At 37.9% G+C, this 13,460-nt stretch overlaps 1 protein-coding gene across 3 annotated transcripts in view; it reads right to left on the reverse strand.

Moving 5' to 3' along the window:
* golga4 (golgin A4) overlaps positions 1-13,460 on the reverse strand; it is a 160,801-nt gene that overhangs the window by 50,378 nt on the left and 96,963 nt on the right. For all 3 annotated transcript variants that reach the window (XM_048528967.2, XM_048528965.2, XM_048528968.2), the window contains one exon: positions 3,522-7,783. In XM_048528967.2, coding sequence (XP_048384924.1) covers positions 3,522-7,783 — 4,262 coding nt within the window. The remainder of the gene's footprint in view (positions 1-3,521; positions 7,784-13,460) is intronic.

A 13,460-nucleotide genomic window follows, 5' to 3' on the forward strand; every position in this document is an offset into this window, starting at 1 on the left:
GTTTAATGAACAGAATGAGCAGTAATGTATTCGAGAAAGGCTAATGAGGCAAGGCAATACATGATGGTAAGTTACTAAGCATTGCAAAGGATTAGAGGGACCTTGGAGTGCATGTTACCGATACCTAAAGGAGGTTAGACAGATGCATAACATGGTCAAGAAAATGCCTTGATTAGTCAAGGCATAAAATATGGTTTGGCAAGGTATTCAGGAGAATTATAAAACACTAACGTAAACACAACTGCAGATGCTGGAAATCTGAAACACAGAGTGGTAGAGAAACACTGCAGATCTGGCAACGTTTTGAGTCCAGTGGTCTTCAATAGAACAGAACAGAACTAAAGCACTAGTTGGGTCATTCCTGCAATACAGCATGCAGTTCTGGCCACTTCACGACAAGAAAGATGTTGTTACACATTGGATAATATCGAAGAAATTTCCCAGGATGTTTCATGGACTGGGACAGATTAGTTAAAAGATAGGATTGAAAAGGCTAGGATTAATAGGAGATCCCACTGAAGGGCATAAAACTGACAGTGACCTAGGTAAAGGTGCTATCCCTCTAAATTGAGGAGTCCACATCCAAGCGCATAGTTTTAGGACAAGTAGTAAGCAGAAAAAAAAAAGGATCAGAGGTGTAATTCTTTTCACCGAGAGGATTATGGGAACCAGCTAAAAGGGTGTAGAGGAGGAAACCTTCATAATATTTCCAAGGTGATGGGATACACGCTTACAGCGTCATTTACTATGAAGCTACAGGCTGAGAGTTGGAAAGTGGATGAGGTTTCTTGTCAAATGAACAAATACAATAGGCTAAATGGTCTCACACCAAGCTGTACATTTCTATTATTCTTTCTAAGATTCTCGAACAACCCCAACTTCTCCAAAATATACCCAAGAAACTGAAGTCCTTCATCTCTGTCCCATCGTCACAAATATTTGCTGCCTACTCTCCAAAACCTCTATATGTGCTCTGAAGAATGGTGCCTAAGATTGGACACAATGTTACAGATGAGGCTGAACTTCTATCAAAATTCACCATTACCACATTTGCCCTGATGACCTAATTTACAAATCTAAGATCTTGTACACTTGAACGTCAGTGCTCTCAACCTGCCCAAATGTTTTCAATGGCTTGTGCACGCAAGTCTCACTGCGCCTACGCTTGCTTCCAACTGCATCCTTTATTTCACATTCTTCCTCTCGAAATGTATCACTTCACATTCATTTGCATTTGATCTGTTAAGTCTGCTGATTTCATTTAAGTTGGCCAGTTCCTTTAAACCAGAAAGCTAACTGCTCTTAGTTAACACCTCCTTGGGTCATTCAGATGTTACGTTGTTTAATCACAAAACTTTGCAGATAGAATCTGTAGGTTACAGGTGAACAGCAATTTTAATACTGTGGTACACCTTCAGTAAGGCAAGTCTATATGCTAATCCTCTGTTAAAAAAAATTTAAATAGATTCACCCACTTAGCAAAAGCGTCAGCAACTTATCTCAGTCATGCATATTAACAACTATGAGCCTGACAATTTTTTTTTGGCTTATGTTAAGCAGAAGGATATAATAGTCACACAAAGTATTCCTGGAATTCTTCTGTTTTTGTTATCCCTGTCCCATTGAAGTGGTATCCTCTGTTCTAAGTCAGTGGACAAAATAGTGATCTGTAAACACACCGGCCAAACAATTTAAAATATTTCTCACCCATTGACTTCCTGAGTATTGAAATTAATCTATTTTTTTGTTATGAATATTTTGGCTGTTGGAGCAATGAGCGGTTGTCCATTTTTATAAGAATTTCGCTGCTTTACGCGAAGTGATAGTCATTCTCTGTAGAAAAAGTACTTACTACCTTTTTTTAAAATTATTTCCATCCAAAAATTAGATTATAGGAAATAAAGGAAAGATTATTCAAATAAACCATGCAAAATCAAATACTAAACTTGATACAGTAAGTCAAAGGTTGCATAGCCATTCCAGGAGGTCGTGAAAATAGAAGGTGTGTAGTAAATAATCTGTTGGAGGCAAAAAAAACCCCTCAAGAATAAGCTCAGACTTGTTTCAAAAATAGCCAGGATAATGTATTTTAAAAATGAATTCAGTTGGTTGCGGCTGCAGCACAGCCTTTACCGCGTAGGCAATTCAGTAACCTTAATCAAAAGAAGACAGAGCTGCATTTGTAATGCCTCATTCATTTCTTGGGGACATCCCATAGCACTTTGCAGCCAGTGAAGCCTTTCTACATGAAGTGACTGCTGTAATATAAGAAACATTGTTTTGGAAACAGCTCATACAGTAACAGAGGACTTGCACAGCTGACTTCTCATTAAATGTTTCTGCTTCTGCTTAAGTATTACTCTTTAAATATGGCAAACATGAGAATTAGCATGAATGTTGCTGAAGCATTTTCAGCTTCCTGAAAGACACAGAATACATGAGTAGCATATTTAATCTTCAATGGATTGTGAAACATCATTCAAGCCACAGTAAAGATTCCTTTGTCTGCTATCTTGTAAACCTTCAGTTCAGAATTATGCCTCTACTGCTCCAACAGCCTCTTGGTAGTAAACACAGTTAAATTTCTAAGTTACATTTGGCTCTGCCCACCATCATGCCAATCTTCATTTGTTTTGGATAGAATAACAAAAATGTCAACACAAGTTGGCCACAATGTATATCCTTAACATGAGCAGTCCTCTCAAACTCATGGAATCATTTTATTCCTTTACTCCCTAAACCTTGAACAATCAGTTACGTTATTGCATGTTTACAGTATCGGATTCTGTCAACTACTTCAGAATCATATTTGCGTGCTTTCCAGCCTCAATCCTCACAATCCTGTGTAAATAACAATGATTTTCCTGCTTTCCAACTTAAACAAATCATCCTTCTTCAATCAGTGGAGAGAGGTTATTTGTTGCAATCCTACTCCAATTATTAATTTTAAACACTTCTATAAAGTGGATTTTAAGTGTTATAATTAGCTCATTGCTGACATCAATCCAGGTTATTTTGAGCCAAGTGTTGCATTGCAAAACATCAATCAGATGAGACATAATATGTCTGGGTTCCCTGTAGCCTAGTCAGCATTCATCTCTCAAACTACGTTCAAAGAATTCTCATCATTATGACATTACTGTTTTTGCAAGACTTCATTGCGTGCTACCACGTTTTTATCATCAAGGCAATAGCTATTTCAAAAGTACTTAATCAACTCTGAGATGCCCTTTGGTCATGGAAGGCAGAAGACAAGAGTAAATCTTAATTTTAGCTAAATTCCTATGATATGATGTGCAATGTAGACTTGCAGACTATTGTTAACAAAAAAAGCATCTGCAGCAAGACATGGGTTATAATATTGTTGACATTTTTGTAGCGATTTCTGCATTTTTGTTAACCTGATAACATTAAGGCTTCCCCATCCCAACCTAATAAGACAATCTTATCATTTGACCAGGCAATGTCAAGACAAAAAAAAAGTTTACAAAAAAATTCACTGGAGACATATACACACTTACTTGGCTTTGTTTTCAGCTTCTTCACTTATTTCCTTGCGAATGATTTCTCTTTCAGCTTCATGTTCTTTGCGTAATGCACGAAGGTCTTTTTGCAGTTTGGCATGTTCTTTGCGTGCTTTTTGTTTCTCGTTTTCTGCCTCTTCCAGCTTGTGTCCCAATTCTTTTTGCTGCTCCCGCATGCCATCTAACAACTTTTGTAGGTCTGTGTCAGATTTTGTCTTCTCTTCAGAACTTTCTTCAAACATCTTAAGTAGAGTGACTTTTTCTTCCAACTGCTCCTGGAGCACCTGTATCTGTTTTTTGTAGCTTTCAGTCCCAGAACTGGTCTCTGATTTTTCCTCATCAACATCTTTCTTTCTTAAAGCAAAGGCACTTGAAAGTTCCACTAGTGTTTGTTTCTTTGTAATTTCTTTACCTTGGATATTATTTTGTAACTCTGCAATTACTGTTTCCATCTCATTTATTTGTTTATCTTTTATGCTCAACTGTTGCTTATACTTTTCCAATGTGTTAATTTCCTCTTTTTGTTCTTCCACCAGTAATGGATGTAAATGCTTCTGCTGTTCAAACTCCTCTCTGTTTCCCTTCTGGATTTGCTTCCCATCTGCAACTTTTTCTAGATGTGTTTGAAAACCTGTACAAGACTTACTAATTTCCTGCTCAGCATTCGTTTCTGTCTGGTTCTCTCTGTATTTTTGCAACATTTCATCTCTCGCTGACACATCATTCTGTAAAACCATAAGTTTTTTTTCATAACTTTCTTTCAACACCTTCAGAGAGTTCTCCTTCTCAAGTTCCATTTCTTTCCTCACTTTCTCAGCCCATTTCTGTTTCTCTTCATTTTCTGACCCAATTGTAGTTTCTAGACTTCTCAGTTTCTCATTTAAGGCTCCAATGACTGCTTCTTGCTCCTGCGTTTTGTGTTTCAAGTCTCTGATTTGTTCATTCGTACATTTTTCTTTTTCTTCTAAATGATTAGTTAATTGTTTCCTTATTTTTGCAATTTTTTGTTCTGCTTTTTTCTTAAATTCAGCTATTTTATTGGTGCTCTCAGTTTTCATTCGAGTTTCCAAATCCATCAGTTCTTTCTCTTTACTATTTATAAGTTCAAATTTAGTTTGTTCCCATTCATTCTGTTTCTGTGAAAATTCAAGCCGCAGTGATTCCATCTCTTTCTGAAATGAGTGGATTTTTTCTTCAGCAATCTTATATCTGCTGTCCTGCTCACAAGCTCCGACCTGAGCCTGCTCAAGCATCAGTCCCATTTCCTGCAATTCAGTTTCTTTCTGACACAATTGCTTGTTGAGTTCTTCGACAACTTTACATTCCTCAGACTTTGCAGCAACATCTTGGTCTAGTTCGGCTATTCTAGATTTGGTTGTTTCCAGTTGAGCATTCAAATCATTTATAGTTTTCTCCTTTTCCTTTGCCATGTATTCAACTTCAATTGTAACACTTTGTAAGTTGCTGGTCAATTTTTCCACCTCTGCTGTCAATGTTGATATTCGGTCATCCTTCTCCTTATTCTGTTTAACAGATGTCTCATATTTTGACTCAAGCTCTTTCACTTTGTTGTTATGCTGTACTAATTTTGATTCCATTTTTTTCTTCCATTCTGTTAATTTGATTTTGTGCTGGTTTGCCTGTTCAAGGGCTGAAATTTTCTCGTGAGAAACAGTTTCAACACTTGCAGATAGTTGATCTATTTGGTCCAGAAGTTTTTGTTGTTCCACTTTGTATTGTTTGTCAAGCAATGAAATAGCTTCTTCTTTATCTGAAAGGCAAACGCTCTGCTCAAGCTGCAACTTCAGATCATGCATTTGTTCCTTCAAGCTTGAGATCAGTATTTCTCTTTCCTTCAGCTGTTCTATGGTGGATTTGCAAGCTAATGTACTTTGGGACAATTCTTTCTTATACTGTTCAATGCAAGTTTCCTTCTCATGCAATGCTTGACAATTTTGTTTGTTTTCTTGCTGGAGTGTGTTATGCTGTGCAGTTATGGTTTGGAGTTCAGACTGCAATGCCTTGAAGTTTTGTTGCTCATTTTGCAATTGTTGTACTGTATGCTGCACTGAATCATTCAATAAGATATTTTGATTTACCACCTCGTCTAGTTTAATTTCAAGTTCACTAACGCTACTGATTCTTTTCAGTAGTGCCTTTTGTACCTTTTCAATTTGACTTTGGTAAATTTTAACACGCTCATGAAGGATGTTCATTTTTTCAGTGCACTTCTTATTAAAGTCATTGGTATGCAGCTCGACTTTCATATTTGCTTCACGAAAATAATTAATTAATTGCTCCACTTGACTCCTGATTTTGCTTTCGTTCTGAAGTTCAACAGATTTTTCTTGAAGTTGTTTCGCATATTCCTCCGTTTCTTTGCAACGAGTATTTTCCAATGCATGTAGGTTATCCTCAGTTTTCTTCAACAAATCGCTAAGCTCCAAAATCTTAGCCTGATTCTGTTCATCTACTTTCTTCAGTTCTTTTAGACACTTTTCTAATTCTGTTCTTTCCAACAGTTTTTGACTGTTATCCTCTTCAAAAGCCTGCAATTTAGCTTTAAGGGCTGTTTCACTTTCTGTCAAAGTGTCAACCTGAACCAATGCTTCCTTTAATTCCTCTTGAAGTCGCTGTATATTATCTGCTCCTAAAGCAACCTTCTTTCTAAGTTCAGTTATTTCCTTGGCTATCTCAGCCCTTTCATTACTGGAGGCTTCAAGGTTCTGTTTTAATTCTCTCAACTCTTGTCGCTTTTCTTGAAATGCAGTCTCATGCTTTTCTTGCAATTCTTCAATCTGCCGATTCATCCTTTTCTCCCAGCTTTGTTGAAGTTCTTCAAACTCTTGCTTGTGAACATCTTTAAGAGTTTCCAGTTGCTGCTTGTGATTTGATTCCAACTGGTTCACTGCTTCATTCATTCCTGTAGAACTTGCATGTGCCATTTCGACCAGCTTTTCGTTGAACATTTGTTCCTTTTGAACAATTTCCTTCTGTTGCTTTTCCAACTGTGTTTTTAATTTAATCTCTTGTTCAGACAGTTCCATCTTCAATTTATCCTGCATTTCAGTTTCCTTTTGTTTAACTTCTTGAAGCTTTGTTTTGAGTGCTTTTATCTTCTTTCCATATTCTTTGTGAAGTGAATCAATTTGTTGTGCACTTATTTTTTGTTCTTCTGTTTGTTTTTGAGAGAAGGCTTCTGCCTGCTGTTTCTGAAGATTTTGTGCATCGTTAAGTGCCTTTTGCTTTTCTTCTGAACTTTTCTGAAACTGTTCAATGTCTGATTTCAGCTGAGCTATTTGAGTTTCATAGTGTTCTGTCAGGGAAGTTACCTTATTTAGCATCTCACTGTTTTTCTCTTCCAGAACTCTCAATTCCTGGGTCTGGGATTTATAATTATCTAAACTAGCAGTAAGTTCATTGAGTCTGGTCTGATCTGACAACTGCTTATTTTCTTTCTCCGTCTCTAAGTTCCTCAGCAAGTTCTGCAATTCTGTTAATTGCATTTCATACAGTTTACGTTGATCATCTAATTTCCAATTAATCTTTTCCTCAACATTTTCTTGCTCTTTCTGACGGGCGTGGTTCACACATTCAAGTTCTGCTGAAATTTCAGCAGCTTCTTTTTTAACCTTTTCAAGTTCATTTACCAGGCTCTCCTTTTCCTCTTGAAGGTCTCCTACAATTTTGTCCTTACCCTCAAGAAGCTGACGGAGGTTGTTTACCTCATCTGTCAACGTTTTCTCAACTCCACTAAAGGATTGTTCAACGTCTTTTTTAGCAGCATCAATTTTTTCTTCATAATCTAGTTTCATATGTGCTAGCTCCTTCTCATGGTCTGCTTCAATTGCAGTTAACTTATTTTCCAACTCATTCCGTATTCTGAGCATTTCAGTCATCTCAGATGAAAGTGATTCCAATTCAGTTTGTTTCACATCAAGTTTTTCTAGTGTTTTTTGGTTCATTTCCTCAATGTGTGCACAGAATTGAGTTTCTTTCTCTTTCAACTGCACTTCTAGATGTTTAGATTTTTCCTCAAGTTGTTCCACTTGAGCTTTATGCTGATGGCCAATTATCTGTATCTTTTCAGTGTATGACCGCTCTTCCGCTTGACGGAAGTTTTCCAGTGCCTCCTGGTGGGTTTTAATTAAGGCTGCAATTTCCACTTGATGCTTGGCCTTCTCTGTTTCCAACTCTTCCGAATGAGCTTCGCCATCTTGCGATTTCTTTAAAAGCAAACTTTCCAACTCCAAAACTCTCTGTAAAAAAGGATAATTACATTTTAGTAATGGTAGCCACATACAATATCTTGAATTTCAGATAATGTGTATGTGGAGGTGTGTATTAACTAATTGACCCAGAAACAGCATTTGTCAATGTGAAAGAAAACTAAATCAAGTTAGTTTTCAAAATTGTTCTGAATCAACAACTTCAATCTACTCAGAAATGCTCCCTGAATTAAACTTCAAACACATTTTACACACTTCATCCCCTCACAACTTATGATACAAAAAACAGGGCTAAACGTGCCAGATAACAATAATGGCCTGGATTTGTTGGGAGAAGTGAAGGAATAGTTTTCTCCAATCATTTTGTGTCTAGATACCCAGGGTTTTGAGAGTGGGCTTGCAGCAGAAATTCTACTTTCCTAATGCCTGGGGTTCAAGCTGGTGTCCTCTTATAGAGGATCTTTGGTCACTAAGCAAAAAGTGGGCAGCAGAGAAACTGGACAGCTACTGAAATTGCAGAAACATTCAAAATGAGTAAAGAAGAAATTTAAATAGTTAAACCAAATAAAGAATGGAACACAAATTGGATAAAAGGAGGCAGTGAAAATCAAACAGACTATGCAAGTTACATTAGTTTTTTAAAAATCTGGCACATTACTCACATATGTAAAATTAACTTTTGGGGATAAGAAAAATTCTTCAACATTGATCAGAACTTATTATACTGCTTAAAAACTCAGAAACAAGGCCCAGGTCAGCAGCTCCCGAATGATGACATCCAACCCTGACTTTCTTTAGACCCTGGTGAAATACTGAATGGCAGTTGCAACTTCACCTCCACCAAGTCTGAGCCCTGCAGAAGCCGTGGGACCCAAGCATCATTTGGCCCTGCCCATGCTCCACTCGTGACTTGGTCTCATTTCTCTCACTGGGTAATGGGCTCTGGCTCATGGTCAATGTCAGTGTCCCTCCAGCCCCAGTCATGAATCTGGCAGGGATGCCTCTGCCACTGAACAGCCTGAGCTCAACCTATCACCCTACTTCTGTGGAAATAACCTGAATTCTAACCTATGCTTCTATTGCTTCCTGGTCAAGATCCACAAACTCAGCTCCCAAATGTAGTAATTTACTGGTGAGTATATATATAAAACACCAAGTCTTCCTGAAAAAGAACACATTCATGCCTATATAACATATCATGATTTGATCTAAAGTTCATGAGTTTTAATAATTATAAAATGAATGTTCCTATTGGTGGAAAGCATTTTCATGTTTAACATTTCTTAGAGGACTTTAGTTTTGAAGGATTGTGGAATAAAATTATTCCAAGTTTTGAGGAAGTACCTAGAGTAGCTTATTTAAAGGATGCCACTGAATGGGAACTGTGGATATTGGAGATTATTTTTAAATAATTTCGAGTAACCACATGACTGATGATAAGCACTTGTTCTGCTGTGGACGTGTTATTCTTATTTAAGTAACTAAATGTCCAGTGCTTTAGTACCTGGAATTAATTGAAGTACAAGTAACCTAAGAACGGGCTGCCCAGATGATCCTGTTTTTTTTGGGAGAAGAGGTCTCTTGGTGAGTCGAGGATGAAACCTATTTGTACTTTTGAAAGAGTGTAGAAATTTCTCAATTGTGCATTTTCTGAGCTAGCTGTGTCTATCAGTGCATTATCAGTGACATGACCATATGTCAAGAACATCAGATAAATTTTGGAACATTCTGTGCTTCATCTTTTGGCTGAAAAGATTAACTTGAATGGTCTGGAAGTAGATGTTTTAAACATTACACCTGCAGAGGGCATTCTCTTTTTTCCTGAAAAGTGAACGTGTGCATACGCACCTATAGTGGTGTACTTTGGTTTATGAAGAGGTTAAACATTCATACTTACACACTTCTGTGTATGTAAACCAGCTATTGCATCTTCAGTGAACAAATTTTGCTTTAATAATGATCCACTAAATATGCATTTAAGGGAATCCGGTTGATAGATCTTATTATTTAAAACATAATATAGGTAAAGTTTTAAATTAACCACCTTGGAAACTGAGAAAAGCACTTTTATTTTACAGAGTGACTCAAAGACTGGGGAGACTGGAGCAACAATGCATTGCTCCAGTTTTAGTTGTGACATAACAGTGCCTTAATCATTTTAATTTCCATCGGCACCTGGAGTTGCATTCATTTTCAAGTGTTAAAATGGAGCAATGCTGTAAAGTTGCCTGCAAAGTGCTGGTGTAAGAGTGTCCGGTGAACATTTGAATTAGGACTAGGCCACTCTGTCCATCAAACCTGATCTGCCATTGAACAAACTCATGGTTGATCTAATTAGTTATATTCTAACCTACGTTGAATAACCTCTCTCATATTGCTCATTAAGAATCTATTCACCTCTGAATTAAAGTATTCAAAGACTCTGCTTCCACCATGCGACAGGTTAGAAGTTCTAAAGAAATGCAACTGTCAGAATTTTTTTCCCCCCTCATCAGTCTTAAATGGGAAATCCCTTACTTTTAAAAGAAACCTTTAAACAGCTAATCTCCTTAAAAAGGACACATCTTTTCTACAACCACCCTGCCTAGCCTAACCAGGATCTTAAGCATTTCAATCAAGTTGCATACATAGTCTTTTAGGCTCCATCAGACACAAGTCTAGTTCATTCATCTCTCCTTACAAGATGAAGCATCCATTCCAGCCTACACCTGAAACCTGTGAATTGCTTCCAATGCATTTCCATCCTTTCTTAAATAAGGACACCAATACTTCATACAATATCCAGCATGTGTCTTACTGCTGTCCTGGGTAACTGAAACATAACCTCCCTACTTAATCATAGAATCCCTACAGCGCAGCAAACAGGCCAATTAACCCGTCCAGTCCACACTGACCCTCTGGAGAGTATCCCAGCCCCCAACCAATCCCTGTAACTCTGCATTTCCCCTGGCCAATCCAAGTAGTCTAATCCCGGCACACTATGGGCAATTTAGTTGGGCCAATCCACCTTACCTATCCATCTCTGGACTGTGGGAGGAAACCCACGCGCACACACAGGGAGAACATGCTAACTCTACATAGACAGTTACTTGAGAGTGGAATCAAACCCCAGTTCCTGGCGCTGAGGCAGCAGTGTCAACCATTGAACCATGGTGCTGCCCAGTACTTAGGTGTTTAATTCTCCTAGCAGTCAAACATAGCATTTTATTAGCTTTCTGAACTACATATGCAAATTTTCTGCAATTTATGTATCGAGACACCCAGATCTACCTGCAATTTCTCACTATTTATCTAATATGTTTCTTCCTAAACCTTTCTGTGAAAATGAACAATTTCACATTTTGCCATGTTATACGCAGTTTGGCAGATCATTCCCCTTTTCACATAATCTGGCAATGTTCCTTTAAAGCCTTCCGTCTTTATCACAACTTACCTCTGTGTCATCAGCAAATTTACCAACCAGAACTTCAAGCCCCTCATTCAAGATATTTACATAAATTGTAACAAGTTGAGGTCACAGTGTTAAACCCTTTAGCCTATGTTCACATCTTAACTGGAATTTCTGTCCAAATTCCATTGGTTAAGACTGCACCAATGCAAGCTGAGAAAGTGTATCAGTGAGAGCAAATGTGCATGTGAGGACACCAGAGGTAGCAGTTAATTTTACCTGGTAATACTGCCGACGACCAGATAATGCAGATGAATATACTCAACCATAGTTAAATGCTCCATTGCTCTTGCATCAAAATCTTAGCTGCACTTTTGAAATCAAGGAAAGAACATCCATATCACACATTTGAAATCACATATTAAGAAGGATCAATTGTGCCTACTGATTTAATACAAGCTGCAGCAAAACTAATTGGTCTTACCCTTAAGAAGTACATGTTTACAATAAGACTTTGATTTTGTTCACAACTAAAGTGGTTACTCAATTCCATGGCCACCCCAAACTTAAACCTGATTTTATCATATCTAGATTATTGGTTGAATATAAACTGGTACACAAACACGTTTGCTTTTATTGGTCATGTTTTGCTATAATTCTACTAATTTACTTTTATCACGTATTGGCTCATCTTAACGGGTGAGGTGTTATGAGGCTGTGGTAAAAATCTTCATGATGATGACAGCTCCCACCTAAACCATCCTCCATGTCTTCCAGAATTTCAAAGTATACAAAATTGATAAAGGGCAGAACTAGAGATCTAATCAGGTCCATAATATTTAGTAAAACTTATGATATATTTTATCTGCCTTTTAAATGCAAATCAGATATGGCATTGTGATGAATAAGTTGTTATCCAATTCAAAACAAAAATTCGGTAGATCACTTTAAAACATTTGAGGCACAGACTATCATCAACATATTACTCAAGTTTCTCTTTGAGGTAAATTGAACATGAATCAATGTTCTTCTCACAATTAGAAAACAGGGTAATGTTCTTGCACGAGGCAGCACTTTGGCTATTCAGACGTTGCAAGACCTCAGTGGAGCTATGGAGGCAGTCACCAGTGTCCATTTCTTCACTGAGGCAATGACAAGGAATAGAAGGGCCGATCATCATTCTCAAGTGTAATAAAAAAAAGTCTTACTAAATCATTAAGGATGAGCCTTGGCCAAGTGGCTAATCAGTTCTTCAGATCTGGGCCGGCAAGCCATCATAGTTGTTGGCTGTATGCAAACTTGAGACAGCAAAGGAGTCTTACTAGGCCTGACTTGAGTAGGAAAACTCATAGGCCAGTACCCAGTAGAGTAAGCATCCTGGAAAGTTGCCCTACATGTGGGTTGGAACAAATAAATTGCATAGTGACACCCAAATCAGAGCCAATTAAAACTGGTGCTTGGTTAAATGGTCACCCAGTTCCCATGTGGATGTAGAATCTGCCTTTAGCAAGACTCACTCAGGACTCCAACTACTAAGCTTCCACAAGACCTCTGAGAGACTGAGAACATATGCGAGGCAACCATTGCAAATCAGTTCCAGTTTTCTATCAGAAGCAATTGGTGCTACTACCACCGACAGTAGTAAAAGGTTCAGGCCCAAGCATGTCGGAGCAGAACTGGTCGAGAAAGATTCGCCTTGATTGGCTTAACATTGTCAATTGGTAAACGGCTGCCTCAGTGAAGTCCTAATGATACACCAATGAGTATTTCAGGAAGAGTTTGAGACTATCAAAGGGGCCAACACCACTTTATATATTGATCAGGATGCAATTCTGAGATTTTTGCAAGGCTCGCCTGGTGCTATTTGCCTTGCAGACAAAAGTAGAGATGGAAATAAGAAGCTGGAGGACAAAGGAATCATCAAACCAGTGGAGTGTGTAGAATGGGTTGTACCGATTGTGAAGCCTGACAGCTCGGTTCACTTTTGTGGTGATTTTAAGCAAATGGTAAAACACTTTTCTTGTAGCTGGATGAATACCTGATCATTTGTAGAGAGGACTTGTATGCAAAGTTGATTGGGTGGGGGTTGCTGCCCTATATGAAGCTGGGCATGAGCCATGCCTACCTGCAATTTTTGGTATTTATACTTAATCCATACTTAAAAGTTTGTAGGTTTTCCTTGATCTATGATATTTTGTCAGGCCTCTTCTGATTCTGCAAGTAGTACTTATGCCGTCACCGTACCATTGGTTTGTTACATACTTGCCTCAAAATTTTAGCCCTGGGGGCACATCTTGATCTGAATATTCGTTCTATGTT

Source organism: Stegostoma tigrinum, chromosome 5 (assembly GCF_030684315.1).
Source record: "Stegostoma tigrinum isolate sSteTig4 chromosome 5, sSteTig4.hap1, whole genome shotgun sequence".
Lineage (NCBI taxonomy): Eukaryota > Metazoa > Chordata > Chondrichthyes > Orectolobiformes > Stegostomatidae > Stegostoma > Stegostoma tigrinum.